We start from the raw sequence: 21220 nt of genomic DNA on the forward strand, positions 1-21220 counted from the left end.
TAAGTTACCTCAGGCCATTTTAGCTCGCAGATCGAGTTCAAAAGATCAGTAATATTATACAGGTTCAATTCTTAATTCAATGGAAAAATGTTTCGCTCTCTGAAACTACTCGGAATTCGCTATTCAGTTTACTCGATAATTTCCTGATTTTGACATTTAATAATAGCTTATACAGTTTTGAGGTCAAGCCTTTTTAGAAGAGGTGAGATATTGACCCGTAAAAGTCAAATATGTCAAAATTAGACTTTGGTCCACTTGTTGATAGATTAGGCAGGAAAGTTAGTTGAAAGCATTTCCAATTGTATAAAGCTGATTAATCCATTTTGTATGTTTTGTTCAAGAATATGAAATAACTAACTCTTATTTCCAAATCTCTTTCTCTCTTATCTCTCTAATCTTTCTCTCTCGTTTAATCTCTCTGTCAAATTACGGTTTATATCGAATTGTTCATAAAGGTTGTTTAACCCTTTATCGGTGAATGTTTCTAAAGCAACGTAGCTGCTATATCTATCTATCATCAAAGCTAAACAATGAGTGAAAACCTAACACCGGTAAGCCTTCTTTATGCACAAGTAAAGAAAAACCAGACTACATTGATTTCGCATAATCTAGTTTTATTTATTTCACCTAAGTACGCCAAAACCATCAAAAATTATTTTGAAATGTCGAATATACAATTAAATAAAATTTAACTTCGAAGTCTATGCTATAAGATATCAGAAACTATGTCAGTCCTCTATTGTTGTGAACCAAAAAAGAAGAAAAAAATAGAACTGTCTAACTGAATTGTTTGGTTGCCGCAAGGACACCTCTCAAAATCCACTGACCAAAACTTCCTGTAATAGGCCTGCATATCAACAAGCAGATAACCCATTAGTTCCTTCCAAATCAACTAAGGAAAAAGTAAAGAAGTAAGAGTTCTACATATAGTATGACTCAGCAAGCATCAGCTTTCAACTAATCAAAATTCATCCCAGCAGTCGATTAGAACTTCCAGTTTTACTTGTAAGAAAGTTAGGGAATGACTAAACATGCAAGAAGTGTATTTAAATCCTTTAACTTTATTCAGGAAGATGGTAATCGAGCTAAGACTTGATAGTTTGTAGCAGTTGAGAAATTTAATCCAAGAAAGTCACCTTTAACAGTAAAAGAGAAGGGTCAAAATTTCATTGAGCTCCACATCAAGAATTTCAGCTTCTTTGTGTATACTGTATAACAAAAGATTATCCTTTACCTTCTGATCATCTTGCATGCTTATGAAATAATCCTAAGTTGCACACGGAGTACTCATATCATCTGAAGAAAAGCAGGTAGACGTGGGTGCTCTAGTCTCTTTAATCACTCTGCTATAAATGACCTTAAAGGACTGGGAATTATACGGCCGGTTAAGTAAACCTATTGGCATTCTCGGAGTCTGTTTCCGGTTTTTTCTTCCCCTTATCAAAATGTTGAAGGTTTTCTCATTGCCAATTCTGTGAGGGTTGCCTTGCACATAATTATCACCACTGCTTCCAGCATATCTATATGCATTGATACTGTCATCCATTAAATACTCTGGAAAGGGAACACCATGTAAAACTGGTTTTAGAACTCCTTGAACAGTTTCTGACTGCATCCCGTCGTTCGGGTTCTCCCTAACATCTGATTCCTGAAATTTTGCTTCAGTCTTAGTTTGATTCTTGACGTCAATATTATTACTGCTAGAAATAACAACAAAATCAGATGCTTTATTTGATTCCAAATAGGGTTCAGCAATTGGCTCCACAACAGATGCCTGTACAGAGAGCTCCATTGGCTGGCAGCCAGACCAAATTGGGCCTTGTATGTACTCTGGTGTGTTAGGGCTCACATTGTGTTGCCACGCAAAATGATTGGGATGAAACGGGCTGCTAGTTACAGGAAAAGTACGGGCTGGTAATGGTTGTGAATGAGTATATGGAGGAGGGTAGACAAATCGCAAAGATTGTATCATGTTTGGTGTTGGAGGAGGTGATGGATATGGGTGACGAGGAGTTGAGCACGATGGACTAACAGTTGGACCTTGATGAAGAGTCATATTTACCGGCCATGGACCAACAGGTGTAACATCACCAGGACCTGGAGGAAGAACAATATTTAAGGGCAAAGGAGGTCCACGTGTGGCAGTTGGTGAAGGATTAAAAGGAGCGGCTGATGCAGACAGCTTTTTGTTGGGGACTTCTCGAGTATCAATAAAACATGGAACTGAAGGGTTTTCATTTGAATCCCTTTCTTCTTGTGAAGTGAAGTATGAAGGATCTTTACCTTCAACAATGCTAGATGAACCTTGAATATTCTCAGTGCTGGACTGAGTCATTTCCCCATTTGAAGAAATTACCTCAGGCTGTTTATCCTCGTCCTTAGCGGTTGAATATGTTTCTTCTGGATTGACAGCAGTTATAGTCTCAATTTTAAAGGGATCAGTTGAATCAACAGCTACATCAAATTTCTTATCTCCTGCTCCACTGGTTTCTTCATCTCTCACCATGAGTTCTATTTTATCAGGAAAGTCATTCTGGGACGCCTGGACTTGCAGCATTGAAATAGTACCTGGTGGAGCCAGTGCTACTTCCTTGTAAGAAGGTGATTTTCCAAGGCTAACTATTGAGCTTCTTATTGATACTACGCCAGCATCTCTTTCCGCGGAAACAGGTCTGGAAACAGCTTCATTCTCGCTAAGTTTTGAGTTGTCAATTGTAGAATCCTTGGTAGATGAAACAGACTTCACTCTGTATGTTACAGCTTTCACAGTTCTCCGACCAAATTTATTACCCTGAAAGGGACTCTTTGTTGAGTGATACTCAACATAACTTCCGGGAGACAAAATTCGTTTCTTTAGCATCTGATGCTTACTATCTTGATAAGTACTCTGTGTTCTTAAATATTCTGGTTCAGAATTCACATCTTTCTTCTGATAAGGGTAAACCTTGCTCATAGCCGCTCTCCGCTGCCTTAGTCGCCGTCCATATGATCGACCTGATCTTGGTCTATGAACTGGTTGCCATCCATCTTCTCCCTCACCGTTTGATTCACGTAGGGTATCAATAGCAATAACAGTTTTTTTAAGAGCACTTTCCTCCAAAAGAGGTTGCAATTGAACAGGCTCTTCCCTGGGAATTCTTTCCTCAAGTGGTTGTTCATACTCAAGAGGTGCATCTGTGAATTCAATTTTCCCATTACTATCACCTTCAGATTCAGGAAACTGTTTCTGTTCATCCAAAACCACTTGAGGCATATCTTTTAAAGATCCTTCAGAACTTGCCAATCCAAAGTTCTCGTACGATTTTTCTTTTAACTGAAAAAGAAGAGAATTACTTCATGAAACTAAGAAAAAATTGAAACTAATACAGTTGAGGACATGAACATTATTTTTGCCGAGAAAACTGTAAACATGTAAGTGTCAGGGTCTGATATGACCTCTAACACGACCTTTTTCCTAAACTCGGTGAGAACTTTATACTGGTAAAAACTGACTTGTAGATTTTATTCCCGCTGAGAGAGTTCTTATCATTGTGAATGAATCAGCGTAAAATTATTCTTACTAATTATAATTAAAAAAAACATAAAAAGATCCATTTTTAGGGAGTGGGCTCTTAATGATTTCTCATTATTGAAGAAGAAAGAATACTGATGAATGAAACAATTTTTTCGGTAAGTGCATGAAAAGGACAGACCAAGATTATATATATTTGTGTGTGTGTGTGTGTGTATATATAAAGAAAAGATTATATATGTATATATAACTGAAAATTAAACAGACCTTTGAAATATAGCTTTTCCTCTTTAGCAAGGCAGAATCCTTTCTTTTGGCATCATTACTTGGGCTAATGTAGTCGAGCAAATCTGACACACTATAGCGTAAACAAATTAGAATATTTTTAACTGGTTTATTGAATCCATAAAATAGCTTTCATATAAAAATTGACTACTGAATATGTAGATGGAAAAATTGGAGGATTATCATCAATGCATCAGAACTTTAAGTTCCTTGTTAAAGGATAGGATAACTAATATGACCTTCTGCATACATATCGAAGCTTATGATCCTCATAATTGGGGATTTTTCATAATATTTAATTTATTATGTACCTTTTCGAAAATTTGAGCCACACTTGTGCCCATTAAATACTTTTACGCAGGTATGAATGTTTGCGTATTGTATTAAGCCCATTAACTGAAAAAACATGTTATGGCTAAGTGAACCACAAAAGGTGGACAAGGGCTTAAAGAAATGAGCTCACTGCCTTTAATAGTAATTTGCCAGTAACTAAAATAATTATACTAGAGAGAATGAATTTTATAGTGGGATATAAGAACATATATTCTTATCTTGGAATCCCAGACTACTCATCCAAACACACGAACTTAGATTATAGTTGAAGTAACCCCTAGACGCACCACCAACGTAACCGATGCATCCTTAAATTGTAACACGCAACTATATAATGAGGTCATGCAAAATTATCACTGCAAAAAATATATACCTCAAGTGGCCTTTGCTGGCAATAGATGCATCAGGCTTTCGAGTCCCATTTCGTGCAGCTTCTTGCTGTTCAAAAGCCTTTGACTCGAAGTACTCAAGCCAAGCAGCAGCATCCTGCACAATAGGTTTTCGCAATCAGAACTACACAAAGTCATTGACTGGCGATGCTTATCGTACATAAGCAGTGGAAATAATTGCGGTTACCCGCAGTTACTAACTTTAATATGTATCCATAGATTATATAAGGCAGTCATATTTATGTATGATCACGTATAACCATTGACAAGGAGGAAGAGGGATACAGCAACGGTCACTAGAGGTGCAGATATCAATGAACCTAAAAGAATGGCAGGTACCTGTGTGCGCAGGTCATCTGGCCCCAGCTTTGTTTTTAGAATCTGCAAGGTAGTTTGCTCATGTTGAACACTCAAAGGATAAGCTTCCATCAAGGAGAGTGCAATTGCTATAGCATGGTAACTTGCTGCAGTCTGAAAAATAAGCAACGAAAAAAATATAAATCAAAGGTACACGCAACCTTATAGTAAAATGTAAATGCAAAATATTGCAGCATAAGTAATTTTGACATGACTATGATGTAGGGCCTAGCTAGCTTAAGATTATATTAACAAGCACAATAGGAACTCAATGTATAGTATGCAAATTTTTCTTTAAAAACAATATTGTTTCTGAGATCATATTGCCAACATAAGTTTCAAAAATGAAATTGCAGACTTTAACATTATAATAATACATATCTGGAGTAACCTGTATATGGTCTGGGCCAAGTAACTGTTGGTTACACTTCAGTGCTTTATGGAGATATCTAAGGGCAACATGTACATTTCCTAGTCCCTCCTCCATCATAGCTACATTGATGTACGTCGCAGCAGTATTTGGATGAGATGGGCCACATGTGAGATGCAACAGATACAATGCACGCTTAACATACCTTCACATAGACATTTTGATTTAGAAGGTCTGACTTTTATAAAGATTATAACATATATAACAGGGATAAGACACAAAAGTGATAACAGCCTTTGACAAATATGGCTTTAAAATTGACCATTATGAACTTGGTCCTAGAGATCCCGTTAAAAACACACAAAATATATCAAGAAATCAGGATCATCAATTCAAGAAAAAAATTAAGAATGGTTAACATAACTAAAAAATTAAACAATATCAACCAAAACTAGTATATTACATCACTATAATAGCTACAAAAAATTACGAAGTGTGTCAAACTGTCATTATTTATTAAAGTTTTTCTTTAGTAAATCTATTAATGTCCTAGTAAGAAAATATGTAATATATCTTCCTCCCAGGTTCTAAATGAGCTAGCTAGCTAAGATTGTTAAGATGAACAAGTGAATAGGTCATTATAAGTGCTAAGTTCTAACAGCTAAGACTGACACAATAATTTTACGTACTTCAGACAACCGTACCAGAATATCCGGTTCTCAAAGAGAAAAGAGCAGCTACAAATCCAACTTTCAGGGAATTACAAAAAGGGCGGTCTTAACAAGACTTCAAATCATTTTAGCAGATAATTACCACAACAAAGCTTTAATTGCAAACTGTTAGGGGTAGGCTAGGTGAATCATTTTTATCCACTCTAATACATCAAGAACCATTTTCTTAAGCAATCCAAATTAAAGTACTCAGATCAAGCTACTACACAAGGGAATTTCTACATTTAAAACATGCTCAACAACTTCACGTCAACAAGGGTGAAGCAGTACGCATGGGGGTTCTTATGTAAAACAAAGTAATTGGATAGTTTCATATTAATGAAACATACTTTAGAGCGAGCTCTGTATGCTGAAGTCTGTAATAAAACACAGCAAGATCCCCATAACTCTTCATCGTATCTGGATGATCGAGTCCTAGTTCCCTTTCATTGATATCCAATGCCTTTTGCTGATAAATTGTAGCCTGCAATAGATGTTTGTGTGTTTTAGATACATAATGGATGTAGGTTTTATAAATTAAACCATATCAACCTAGATAAGTTTGATTTATGGCCAAAGTATTAGTAGACAAGACAAGGGGATTCTTAGCAAAAGGTTTAGCAAGATTGTTATCTTTATTTTGTAGAAAATAACTACAAATCAGAGACTTATTATATAAAAGACCTGATTAAAGTCTCCTGTATGATATAAAACTACAGCAAGAAGACTGTAAGCTCCTGCTGTCATCCTATTGTAGGGACCACAAACTGCAACTAGCTTCGCAAGAGCCTGAAAATACAAGTGAAGCACACATTAGTATTAGCCAATTAAAAGGACAATTTCAACAGATGTTTGTTACTAAGAATTATTTTTTTTTTCTTTGGTCTTGGTTTTCTAAACTTTCATTCCGCAGAATAGAACAATATACAATAGTCACTGATGTTAGCCGGAAAGAAAAACAATACTGATTCATATTTCTGATAGAAAGACCTCAGGACATTGGCGGATATATTACCTTTGTACCATAGGTTACTGCATCTTCAAGTTTTCCCTTATCTAAAGCTGTTTTAGATGATTCCAAGAGTTGTCGCCCATCTGCAGATGAGCATGCTGCTTGCTGAAAGAGCCCAAAAGAAAAGAACAAACAACCGTTATCATAGTAAGTAAATTTTAATAAAGAAAATCACCCAATCAAAGCATTGTGTACTTCTTCACCTTATGTACCGGTAGCAAGCTGATAATATCTACTTTCTGGAAAGGTCTTGGAGATTTCATATTATAGTCTCTTGGAACTAGCTCAATACCCACCTATATATTTTTTCTGGAATGATGAGAATCCATATATCCATATTCCATAATGTAGATTGTGATTCTAAAGATTAAGAAAGTACCAAATACCTTGTGGCATAATCCACGAAGAATTGCAAATTTCCTCACATCTTTGTAATTCTCGATCCTAAGGTCCCAGTCATAACGTTTCTTTAGAAATACCTCTAGCCATCTCCAGACAAGAGGATTAACTCCGCAATAGTCATCAGATTGTTCACTTTCAGAAAATCCGAGGATTAAATTTAATGCAGAAGCAATCACCACTGCCATTTCATCTGTATTAACTATTGTGGCAATCACGGCCTGAAGAATATGCTTAAATGCTCGTACTATCATCTCATGTATACAGAGAGATTGCACATGCGATAACTTTTCTGACAGCTTAACCTGGTCAAAAAAATAATGAAGAAGCATTATTAAGCAAAAAAAATTCTAGTAGGCAATTCTTTCTTATTAGTGCATCAAATGTTTACCAAATATTCTCAGCAAAGTCAAGAAGTGATTTTTAATTAAAATTAAGTATGGAACTTGTGTTCTGGAAACTGGACATAAGACATGCAGTATGACGGAATATTTAAAATTTTATCCCATTATCGCAATGATTTTAAAATGTAATTCGAGCAGAGGAGAGGGACAGGAGAGGAGGGATATCATATGCTTTAAGCGAAGACTTAAGCTTGGTAGCTAATTACTCCATAAATGCTTGAGATTGATATCCCCTTAACAAAAGAAAATTGTTCATACATTTATGACATGATACATCAATATAAATATAGTAAAGCACCACATTCAAATACACAACATACAAGTCAAAGTTTGACAAGAATGATGTTACTTATTTAAACTAAATGCACATAAAAAAACATTTTTTAAGTTCAAATGCTCAAATATGTTCCGAACATGGCAGGATCATATGGCACTTACCACTTGCCCAAGAGAACGCATCCGAAGACCTCGTGTATGCATGAAATCAGTCAAAGTCCTTCCATCTACCGGGGAAAGTTCCAAGGAACCAAAATCTGCGACCTACATATGATATGATGGTTGAGATGATAATATAATGTTCACAGAAACATGCAATAAAATAACATAAATTCCATACTTACTAGTTTCGGTAGTGCAACCTCGTCATAATATTTCTGAGACAAGCTAATCAGCTCTTGCAAAGACTGCGAATTACAATCAGCAAGTCACTATTTGCCCGAGTGAAGAAAGAAGAACAACACGACAAAATTAAAACCTACTACCTTGCTGTGAAGTCCAGTTTCTGACTCTTTTAATCGAGTAAAGGCATCGTCAGTTATCAACCTCCTAAGTTCTACCTCATTTTCACTGGAATTCACCTCAAGTCGAGACTCCGGGGAAGAAAGCATGATATTGTCTATCTCTCCATGGTTACCATTAGCAGTCAATTTTAAGTTGTCAGGCAACAGTTCATCTTTGCTCCCATTTAGGTTCTTGTTTTTATTTTTCATGGACCGAAGAGATGTACCAAGCCCCTCAACCTTTACCTCGTTTTTTGTCTTCTCAATAGACAGTTTCTTTTCCTTTTCCAGTTTTTTCTGATCCTGCAAATGTTGAATCCAGCAGGCTCCAAGTTCCCACCTTAAGAATGTATGCCCTTGCAGTATCTCTTCATCAAGCTTACTCAAACTCTCTTTCAAAAGATTTTCGACAAACTTGTCAGCAGAACTGAACTTGGCATGTTCCAAATTCTGTAAATCTGGTAGCATTTTATTATCTTCAGGATCTGTTCTTTTATGAAGAAGCTTTCGTAAACTGCATAGAGGAAGAGTTTAAACTAATAAAAGAATTACACATATAATGATTTTTACAGAAAAAATGACTGAGCATCCCACTTAAATTGCGATAGAATATAGGACACTGTGGGTACGGTGTGGGTTGAGAAGGAGTTTTTGAACTAAATATCTAACTCGGAGAAATTGATTCTATCTTATGTCAAAAAGCATGACACGACAAGTATGCTCTGGCTAATATCTTTTCTAATGTTAGGAAAAAGGAAAAAGATATGGAAAGAGATAATACAATATCTCCTCTTACAGCAAAATGGGTTAAGATCTCTAAAACTATATGTCATATAAAATGTACATTCTGTACCAACCTGTTGATATTGAGGGCACAGGCACCACCATCAGGTTGATCAAGAAGTTCAATGTTTTCTGATCGAGGACCTATTTTGAAGCTGTCATCCACCTCAACTTTCACAACAGCAATGTAACCACAAAATCTTACATTGACAACACCCAGAGTGGAAATATCCTGCATTAAATGCAGAATTCTCTTCAGTTTCACTATGTCTAAAATTAGCCTTTTCATCAACAGAAAAACAAAAGAATAAAGGTAATACAATTTCTTATATTAATTGACTATTTAGTGATATTCTTACATGGGCAGCAGTATTTTCATCAGCTGTGATCCCTTTTAGAAGATTTCTCTCATCCAAGTTTTTCTGCTCTACCCCAGTTGTGTGAGCTCCGTCAATTTTGGTAATCAACTTGCAGCTAGCATTCATAGCATCTCTCATAACAGTTATACTCAAGTCCCCTACTCTCACTGTATGAGGTTCAAGCTCGACTTTGAGATCTGAACTGTTCAAACTTGATTTTTCCAATAGATTTTGCATGGCCAGAATGCCTTGAAAGATGGCAACATCTACAAATAGGCTGTGTACGATAAAAGCTTTTCTGTCTCGAATCTGCCTCTCCTCGGGTGTCTTGCAAGGCATAGATGCCACAAACCGAAATTCATTAGCCCAAGGTAGCAAATCACTTTCTTCATCCCTTCTGAAACCACCTCCATTTCCTCCCCATGTTTCATCCTCCGCGGGCAGAGGAGGAAAAACTGATGGTGAATGTGAAGCAACAGGAGGTATGAGCCATGTATTGGCTCTGAAACCATAGGGGAGATTCCCAAACTACAGTGACAAAGCAAGAAGTAGGGTTGATACCTCTATTACTTGCATGGTTTATAAGTGTGTAAAAGGGCATAAAAAGAACAACTGAAAATTAGTTTTAAGGCAGCTCATTTACAAATATATCTGGTAAGCGATGCCTTACCTTATTGCGTTCCAGGAATGCTTTCATTAAATCATCATATGCCTGCATAGGTACAGCACGTGTTAAAACTTGCAGAAGTTTGTTGGTCCTTAAGAAGCATATGATAAGTAGACATGGTATATTAAAAAAAAAAGATGTATCCACAACTCTGTTCTGTGGAAAGGATCAAGGCAGGGAATAAACTCACTAAATCATTTCCTTCCATCTAATAAACCATGTACATTAAGTAAATTCACATATACAACGTTATGTCATATCAGAGACAATGTGATATCAAACTTCTAAACACGTCTGCCATCAAATTACACCATAACTAAAACCAATCTCACCAAAAAACTTGTGCTAACTTAATTCCAGATACAATTAAAGCAAAAGTTAAGTACCTATCATAAAGATCCACCGAGATTTCAAAACAAACATGAAACACTAAGAAATCAAGGATGCATGTCATTATGATCTAAAAAGCACACTAACATTATCAAAGGCCCGACTCAGCTGCCTTAACAGATCAACAAGATTGTGGCACAGAATCCTATGCTTTCCAACAATGTAAAATCCTTTTCGACAAGCTTCAACATTGATCAGCTTTCCATTGCAAACTTTCACCTACATAAAATATATTAATTGTTAAAACAACTATAGAAATTAACAAGGAAAATTAAATAGTAAGTAAATATAAACTTACTTCAAGAGAGAAAAGATGATCAACAAAAATTCCATCTTTTTGCTGTCTTTCTAACCTCTTTATAACTGCATCATTTATGATACATCAAGTTAGTTTTGAGAGAGAGAGAGGGCAGAGAGAGAGAGAGAGAGAGAGAACTGACAGTGAAGTGGAGGAGTGAGATGAGAGAGTGAAAAGAAGTCGTAAAAGCTACCAAGCCTAGGGTTCAGATTGTCCATTTCTCCATCAACTGACACATCACTGGAAGCGGGAGGAGATGACGGAGACACCGACAAGCTTTTCTCCGGCGGCGGAGACATTCGTTTCCGCAGAGATTTTTTGGAGGCCTTGCTATCCTGCATAGCCGACGCATTTTTGCCGGAATCTTCCTTGTTCGCCGACGATCCAAAGCTGGTGGTGCAAGCAACGATGTCTAACAACCTTCTAACATGCGCCGTCGCGCCCTTTTCGTCATAGTCCTCTGCGATTGATATAAAGGGGTAAATTCGACAATCTGCCTACATCTCAGTACAGAACGGCGTCATTACACGTGCAATTAACAAAATGTAGTTTACCTTCTGTTAGAGTGAGGACGCAGGGCTTTAATGCAGCAACGTCCACTGTATCTTTTAAACGGGGTCCTCTTACCTGTTTAAATTTAAGGACAAAACGGGAATATTAGTTTACTTCTTTATCATACTAAATAAAACTTTTACGCTCTCTATTATTTTTTAGATTTTAATTTTTTTCTAAAATAGTAGTAAAATTTTATAATATAAAAAACTAAACATGATCCCCTACTTAGTTTCTTACTTTTCACTCCTTATTTATACATTTAGGCCAAAATTCAAAATCAATGCCAAAGTTCAAAAACAAGAACAAAAAACTGACCAAATTGTAAAACCGAACTCAATTAACTCGCCATTTTTCGGCCCACAGAACCGAATTATCCAAAACCCCAAATTTAACTAATTTAATATTTTGTCAACCCCAATATAATGGGTCGGGTCAAGATTCAAAAAATTTAAACTTTTACTAACTCAACCTTACCCGATTTTATAATTATAGAATTATTATTTGAAAATTTAATTTATATATATATTATAATAAATAATATATTCAAAATAAAATTATTATTTTACGGATAACACACAATAAGTTATTGATTTTAAATTAAAAAAGTACACGATACGTATAATATCCAATAATATTTATTTTATGTTAAATTATGAGGTATACTTCAACTTCTAATTAAATTTATTTATAATTTTGAATCATAAAAATATTTAAGTAATTTTATTTAAATTTTAACTCAAACAAAGTTGACCCAGCCCCATCCACTATATGAAGAGTTGGGTTGACAATAGTTTTCTTTTTGGGAATCAGGTTCATTTTTTCAATTTATATCTTTCAAAATATTGATTTATCATGTTTTAACGTATACTCAGACAATTTTTTAGTAATAACATGGATCGATTGAAACTCTGTACGCTTAAAAAATAAAATTTATTGCTTGTTAATTATTATTCGAGAAAATTTTGAAAAAAAACCGAAAATTTTAACACTGCTCCTACTACAAATTTAAAAATGTATCCTTACCTCATGAGATAACGAAAAGTTGGTGACGTGGCAGGTGAGAGTATTCACGGACAGCAGCCGCCGAATATCTATAATCGTGTCCGTTGATATGCCCTGATCAATGATTAAATCAAAAAAAAGCACAGGAAAAAAATAACTTAAATATGCATTAAATAATGGAATGGAATTATTTAATGCTACAAAAAAATTATAAACATGTGTGTTTTGATAATATAAAGTATAATAATAAAACGGGTTTTCTAATTTGTGTCCTAGGGCACACAATAAACACTGAATGAGTTTGTTGCATTTTGATTGATCCTCTAATCATAAATATTGATGGACCCATGCATTTACAATAACACCACCAATAAAAATGCACCAAACTCATAAAATTTAGTACTTATCTTGGGCACACATTAGAAATACCGATAATAAAAAGCTCAATATTATAAAAAGTTTTCTAATATGTGCCCAAAAACACAAAATAAGCACTAACACCCCTCAGTTTGGTTTATTTTGATTGGTTTTCTAATCATAAATATTGATGGACCCTATTGTGTGCACTTGGACACACATTAAAAAAACCGATATTATAAATAAATTTATCCACGCCTGATTTAAGAGCATGAGGGTCATACATCAAAATAAATTCCAATATTCACAAAATTACTAAATTAGCGAAAGGATGGTTTCTTTTTTAAAAAAATTTAACATAAACTATGTAGTCTATACAGCACTTGTGTTAAATTCAAATTTGACCACTAACCAAAAGATAAATCATGCCCTGCATGTTGGAAAACAAAGATAGTTGATGAAGAAATGTGCTTCACAGAAATATTATCAACAACTTGAATAAAAATGAAATATCAAACCTTTAGAAGCACTTGAGTGTCATCAGGCAGATTGACAGTAACATCCATTACAACCGGAAGAACTGCATTAAGCTTAAGTTATTAGTTAAATATACACATTAAAATTAATCCAATGTCAGTATTGAAGTAAAGATTATGTAATTATAAATTGAATGTAATTCATACATTTCTCTTCTTTCTTCTTCTTGTCTCCTTTGGCTTTGCCTCTTCCATTCTTGTTTGGTGCCATGTTCGTGCTTCAGCTCAACCAGCTAAGAAAAAAAATATAATCACAAGACAATCTTACTAATGAAAAATAATAAATATTCTAGAAATTAAGCCCAAGTCAAAAACAATAGTCCAATGTCCATTAAATAGAACAACATATGACATGAGCTTGAAAGTGAGAATTGATTAATGACTGAGTTCTAAGCAGTAGTAACAAGTCGACAGTAAAACCTCATTAATGTACCTACCATATATATGTAAATGAAGATAGTATGTATGTTTTTGCGGGAGAGTGTTTAAAATGAAGGCCTGGGCAACTGAAATAAAAAGGAGAAAAGAAAAATGAAGGAAGAGATAGAAAGGATGGGGGAGATTGTGAGAGTGATAAGAAAGGAAGGGTCAAGATTTAAGGATCAGATTTATGTATGTTTTGTTTGGCGTTATATCGCAGTTTGCCAGTTTCTTTCTAGCCCAGGTATCATTTTATTTTCTTATATATTATTGTGCTTTTCTTTTTTTAAGATGTTCGAAATGAAATAATTCTCCAAAGTTGGTTGACTAGTATTCTTTTCATCATTTATAGTTTTTGGATAATATGAACAAAATTATAAATTTATTTTTGCAAAACGTTGATTTTGTAATTTTTTTTTTATTATTGGACGTTACTATTTCAAAGATATTAAAAACCTAATGATTTTTTGATTAGGTGACTAGCTTTCTATTGTGCAGCCTGCATCAAACCACGTCACACTTATTACTAAAATTAACATTCTTTTTGTTCTTAAAAGATGATTTTAGATGAATTGTGTTTCTAAGCTGCTCTAACTCAACTCGTAATATATTTGAATTTAATTCAGAAATAATTTAGTGGACCTAGAGGGGGAGCTATTCAAATTCTTTATTTACCTGAGTTCGAATTTCAAATTACTCGAGTTGTTATCATTTTAATTTTTTTATTATTAAATATGATGGTAGTGCTGCTAGAGATTCATGAAAAATGTGTCTCAAGGCGTAAAAAAAATACATATTTGTTTTGAGTTATTGGTGATTATGTGCTCCTTGAAAAAAAGTGGAGAGAAAGGCTTCAATGGTGATGGGAAGTACATCACTGGTCAATAAGAGACAAGTGATTCTTGAAGAAAAGTGGAGAGAATGGATCCAATGGTGATGGGACATCACTGATCAATAGGAAATAAGTGCTCCTTAAAGAGATTAGGAAGACAAGTGCTCCTTGAAACAATTGTGAAGGGAAGTAATCAACAATAATGGGGGTGGTGTTGACAAGTACATCACAGGGAAGAAAAATGTTAAATTAAGAGGGAGTGTTGGAAATAATAATTCAAAATTATTTGAATTGTTTTTTGGATTAATTTTGAAGAGGTTTTTAGAAATAGTGTTTGAATAATTATTAGATAATGTATTATTTGAAATTTTAGATTAGATGTTAGTGGAATAGGGTTAGCTATTTGTTAGATATTTTGTTAAATGGGTAGCCTATATAAAGAAGGCTTATATAGTATTTTAACGCATGGCATTTGATAATAAAATTTAGTTTTGTTTTTAGTTTACTCTTTTAAAATACTTTTATCAGTTATCATTTATTTCCAAAAAATTTAACATGGTATTTTACATAAATATTCAATTTTTTATATGTATTTCATACTTTAATTGAATCGAACTCAAACTGAAACAATTATATTCGAGATTTTATCAATTGTATTTCATGAAATCAATTCAAGTTTTCGAATCGAACTCGAGCCTAGTCAAACATGAAATTAAAGGTTCGAAATCCAGATTCAACCCAAACTTTTTAATCGAGTTAACTTTTTAATCGATTCGCGTCGAGTTTGACAGTATTCGACTCAGTTTGGCTTGATTGGACCCTTACTTGCAAGTTTCTAATTGTCTGGCTACAATAATTTTGGTACAGAGGTGGAAATTAAAACCTTAAAATATTTTTTCATTTTTTTTTAAATTTAGGAGTATGAAGTTGGAGTGTGTAATTGTTGTAATCCTCACTTAAGATGTATCGAATTTTTTTTATATAATTTATTTAATTTAATAAAAATTAATGGTCCACCAATGTTAGGAATATATTGTGTACTCGATGATAAGTCAAACAAAACACTTAATAGATTCTATTTAGTGATTTTGTAGCCTTCAATGGATGATCACTTTAACATCCGTTGAAAGGTTCGCTTATGTTACAAAAATTCAATAGCACATTTCTGTATATTGTAATGCCTCGGAGAACTTAATGTTGTAGAATTTTTTTAAGTCATGTTGACTACTAGATTGATATGCAAGATAGGTTGGCTAATTGTAAATATTGGATGTCTTGTAATCTTGTATAAATAAAATAGAGTTAACTACTATGAAGACAGTCTCAACGGATGTTCCACAAGGCTTCAACGGATGATTAACTAAAGCTTCAACGGATGACCAACCACACTCTCGACAGATGATCCAGCAAAATCTCAACGGATGATCCCACAGAATTTCAACGAATGATCTAACTGAGTTTCAATGGATGAACAAATTCAAAAGAACAGTTGATAGTGACTTGACAATCACATGCATTGATTGTATATAAAATGGAATGTGGCAGCCTATTTATAAGGTTTAGAGAACAAAGAAGCATTTTCATTTCCATACTAAACTGAAGATATTCAAAGATGCTGGATAGAAATGAAGAAGCATGAAATTAGACTAGAAATATTTTATCTTATTTGTTTGTCTTGTTATCATGTAACTTGGTAATATATAAATCAAGTGTAGCAAGTAGAACGACAACCAAGTTAGTAAGCAATTACCAGAGAAATATATGAAGCTACATCTGTAAGGAATTTCTCTGTTCTTTGTAAGTTCAACTTGTAAGCAGCTGTGTGCAAATATTGCATCACAAAGTTCTCATATTAATATATATCTCTGGTGGAAAAGTTTAATCCACCAGAAAGTTTTTAAATACTTGTATTTGATTACTTTGTATTTTGATTACATAAATTCTTTCATTCCGCACCATAAACATATCAAACACAGTTATATATTCATAGTAGAACTGTTCTTAAAATTTAAAAAGTAGTCAGAATTACATTCAACCCCCCTTCTGTAATTTTTTTTAGATTGTTAGGGAATAACAATTGGTATCAGAGCAAGCTCTTGAAGAACAAAGAGTTTAAAGTTCACAACAACTAACAAGATGAGCAAAAAAGATGTTGGAATAAAAATTTCATTGATGGACAAAGACAACTATCACCATTGGAAGGTGAAGATGCACCTGCATCTCCTCTCTCAAGATGAAGAATATGTGGACTGCATTGAGAAAGGTCCACATGTCCCTATGAGAGCTACTACATGAAATGAAACATCCATCCCAAAGCCTATAGCAGAATGGTCTGATCCAGATATTGAACAGTTTCATAAGGATAAGAAGGCCTTGAACATTTTATTTAATGGTGTTGATAGTGACATGTTTGACAACATTATAAACTATAAAACTGCTAAAGAGGTCTGGGATACTATTCAGGTTATATGTGATGGAACTGAGCAAGTAAGGGAAAATAAAATATAACTCTTGATTCAACAATATGAGCATTTTCATAGTGAAGAAAGTGATTCACTCACTGACATTTTCAGTAGATTTCAAAAACTGCTGAATGCTCTAACGTTGCATGGAAGAGTCTATCAAACAAAGACTCAAACCTCAAATTCCTTAGATCTCTACCAAATGAATGGAAGCCTATGACAGTCTCACTAAGAAACTCTCAAGATTACAAGAAATTCACCTTGAATAGACTATATAGGATTCTAAAGACCTATGAGCTTGAAATAGAGTAAGATGAGAAGCTGGAGAAAGGAAGAAAGAAAGGAGGATCCATTGCATTGGTTGCTGAGCAAGAAAAGTAGAAGGAGATAAAGGTTGAAGCTGTTGAATTTGCACCAAACCCTAGAGTTTGTGAAGTCAAGGAAAAAGGGCTAGTAGCTGAACATGAAGACCATCTTAGTCAAGATGATATGGATGACATAGATGTGCATTTAGCTTTTCTATCCAGGAGGTTTGCCAAGCTCAAATTCAAGAAGAATTTTAGAGCATCCAAGCCAAATAGAAACATGGTTGACAAGTCAAAATTCAAATGTTTCAAGTGTGGCTTGAGTGGTCATTTTGCAAATGAATGTAGAAAGCCTGATTCTGATAGAAAGAAGTTTGAGCCTATGGATTACAAAAAGAAATACTTCGAGTTACTTAAATAGAAGGAATGGGCTTTTCTAACTCAAGAAAATGACTGGGCTACTGATGGACTAGAAGAGGATGAAGATACAAACTATGTCAATCTAGCACTTATGGACAAATCAGATGAAACAGAGGTCAGTTCATCCAGTAATCAGGTAATCACCACTAATCTAGCACATTTATCTAAAGCTGAGTGTAATGATGCTATAAATGACATGTCTACTGAATTATATCATCTGCGTCTTACACTCAAGTCTCTCACTAGAGAAAACACTAAACTTAAAGAGAACATTTTTTTTAAGTGAAAGAAACAATGTGTTAGAAACTCAATTTGTTGAGTTTGAGAAACTGAAAATAGAGTGCAAGATTGCCAAAGATGAACTAACTGAATCCTTAAAGAAAGAGGATATTTTAAGAGAGCAACTTGAACGGGAACAGAAAGTAATTAAGGCATGGAAATCATCTAGAGATGTCCATGCTCAAATTACTAAAGTTCAAGGTATCGAATCCTTCTGTGATGAAGCCTGGAAAAAGAGCAAGGAAAAACTTGATTCTAATTTGGTGAAGGACTTTCAACGGATGTGGATTCGACGGATGATGAATTTTATCCGTCGAATAATCAAAAGAATTATTCGTCGAAAGACAAGGAACCACATCCGTTGAGTGAAAGAAAGCCAGTTAGCAAAGCCAAGCTAGCTAAGTTAAATGAGAAATATGGATCAGTTTCTAAGAACTTTGTTCCAGGAGAAACTAGTCAAGTGAAAAAGGACAAGAGAGTCAATTTAGGGCATCTGTCTATTAAGCAATTGAATGACAGATTGGAGAAAATTAAAGTGAAAACATAGTCTAAAAGAAAAAATAATAGGATTGGGAAAGTAGGAATTAACAAACATAACAACTACACACCAGATAAATATGCACCTAGAAGAATCTTTGTTAAGTATGCTAGTGTTAATCATTTGTTTTTTAATTGCAAACTTGCTATGCCTGCTCCCATGTCTGCACCTCCTTCATTTATAAGTATGCCTACAATGCCTGTGAATGTTATGCATGCACATAATTTGAATGCACAGTATGCTAACATGCAATTTGCACAAAATCCTTACTATGCTGCATTTAATATGCCACAAATGCCATTTAGCATGCCATACCGGAATAACATGTTTGCACAAAATATGTCTTTCCATGTTAACGAGTCTGTGCATGATAATTTTGCAATGATGAATGGTCTTAAGGGTTCTACTAAACTGACTAAGGATAAAACTCAAATACCTAAGTCAAATGAGGACAAGCCTAAGAAACATATGAAAAAGGCTAACAAAATAAGACCCAAGGAAACTTGGGTACCAAAATCAACTTGATTTGGTTTTATTGTGTGCAGGGAAATATAAAAAATCTTTGGTATTTGGATAGTGGGTGCTCAAGGGACATGACTGGAGATTCTACCCTGCTCACTGAGTTCAAGGAAAGAGCTGGCCCAAGTATTACTTTTGGAGATGACATCAATGGTTATACCGTGGGATATGGCTTGATTTCAAAGGATAATGTCATCATTGAGGAAGTTGCCCTAGTGGATGGACTTAAGGAAAATTTGTTGAGTATCAGCCAACTTTGTGATAAGCGCAACTCAGTAACATTTAATTCTGAAGCATGTGTTGTGAGCAACAAGATTAGCAACAAAGTGGTTCATACTGGTGTGAGAAAAGGAAATTTAGATCTAGCTGACTTAACTCATCAAATGCAGAATTTGTCACTTGTCTCTTTAACAAGGCAAGTCAAGATGAAAGTTGGTTATGGCACAAGAAGTTGTCCCATCTTAACTTCAAGACTATGAGTGAGCTAGTCAGGAAAGATTTGGTAAGAGGTATTCCTCAAGTGGAATTCTCAAAGGACGGACTGTGTGATGCCTGTCAGAAAGGAAAGAAGATCAAGGCATCATTCAGAAATAGGCTTGATTCAACAATTCAGGAACCTTTTCAACTACTACACATGTATCTATTTGGACCAGTCAATGTGTTTTCCATCTCAAATAAAAGATATTTCCTAGTAATTGTGGATGATTTCTAAAAGTTCTCTTGGACATATTTTCTCAAATCCAAAGATGAAGCTAGTGAAATCATCATCAATCACATAAGGCAAGTCAACAATCATCCTGATTTCAAAGTAAGAAGAATCAGGAGTGGCAATGGAACTGGATTCAAGAATTAAGTGATGAGATAATTATATGAAGAGAATGGGATCATGCATGAGTTTTCAGCAGCAAGAACTCCAAAACAAAATGGAGTGGTGGAAAGGAAGAACAAATCTCTTATTGAAGCTGCAAGAACAATGCTGGAAGAATTAAAGTTACCAACATATTTTTGGGCAGAAGCTGTAAATACTGCATGCTACACTCAAAATAATTCTTTGGTTAATCAAGCAAAATACATGACACCCTACCAATTGTTCAAGAATAGGAAGCCAACATTAAACTTTCTTCATGTCTTTGGTTGTAAATGCTATATCTTAAGGAATCAAACTAATCGGCATGAAAAGTTTGATGCCAAAGCAGATGAAGGCATTTTTGTTGAATATGCAGTTGGGAAAGCATACAGAGTCTACAATCTCAGAACCAACATTGTTATGGAATCTGTACATGTTGTGTTTGATGACAAAAAGATTGAAGGACTGCAAGATGGATATTTCCATGAAAGCCTCAAATTTGATAATGTTGAGATGATTTGTGATGATAGTGATGATGAAAGTGATCAAGAAATCATATCTAAGGATATGCAGAAAATCTACAACTAATGAAGCACATAACTCAACATCCATCAAAAGACCAACTGCATCATCCGTTGAAAGACAATCTGCATCATCCATCGAAAGGCAAAGAACAACATTCGTTGATCCATCAATAGGAGTTGAAAGCCAATACAGATCACAAGCAGAAAGAACCCCAACTTCAAGTCAAAGATCCATAAACTCAGGGGGAGTTTCTTCTAATCAAAACTCAGTCACTCATCAATAAAACTATGAGGCCTCTTCATCTAGAGCTAATCTACCACAACAGAGAAAATGGACAAGAGATCTGAAGGGTTTTTAGCACATAAACGCAACGAAAACATAAATTTAAATCTTAAAAAAACCGAAACCCTCCGCAGGATCCATGTGAAAAATAATATTTAATTCATAGTTCAGTATGTTTACCTTAAGAAGCTTTACGTTAATGGAAAGATGGAGGTCTTTAATAGCGATCCAAGAACGATGAACGGAAATCCTTAGCAGCTGCTCCTCAAGTGTGAAACACTCCACCGGTATCCAC

At 34.7% G+C, this 21220-nt stretch overlaps 1 protein-coding gene across 3 annotated transcripts; it reads right to left on the reverse strand.

Moving 5' to 3' along the window:
• Positions 1–645: 645 nt before the first annotated feature.
• Positions 646–14091, reverse strand: LOC141664321 (protein REDUCED CHLOROPLAST COVERAGE 1-like). Of its 3 annotated transcripts, none has more exons than XR_012551960.1 (25): positions 13934–14091; positions 13644–13729; positions 13479–13540; positions 12625–12717; positions 11601–11673; positions 11240–11506; positions 11047–11111; positions 10836–10967; positions 10362–10403; positions 9692–10219; positions 9407–9564; positions 8532–9063; positions 8391–8453; positions 8209–8310; positions 7354–7671; positions 7171–7263; positions 6971–7072; positions 6640–6744; positions 6306–6439; positions 5267–5450; positions 4858–4989; positions 4503–4615; positions 3779–3869; positions 1137–3313; positions 646–847 (listed from the first exon to the last, which is right to left on the reverse strand). XR_012551960.1 is itself a non-coding variant. In XM_074470247.1 (25 exons), the coding sequence occupies exons 2-24, from the start codon at positions 13705–13707 to the stop codon at positions 1268–1270; spliced, it is 5550 nt and encodes a 1849-aa protein (XP_074326348.1). In that variant the 5' UTR covers positions 13708–13729; positions 13934–14091; the 3' UTR covers positions 646–847; positions 1235–1267. The 3 variants fall into 3 exon arrangements, 1 of the variants encoding a protein (XP_074326348.1); XR_012551959.1 differs by having other exon boundaries at positions 11189–11506; XM_074470247.1 differs by having other exon boundaries at positions 1235–3313; positions 11189–11506.
• Between the last annotated feature and the right edge of the window lie 7129 nt (positions 14092–21220).

This window comes from Apium graveolens, chromosome 6 (assembly GCF_009905375.1).
Source record: "Apium graveolens cultivar Ventura chromosome 6, ASM990537v1, whole genome shotgun sequence".
NCBI lineage: Eukaryota > Viridiplantae > Streptophyta > Magnoliopsida > Apiales > Apiaceae > Apium > Apium graveolens.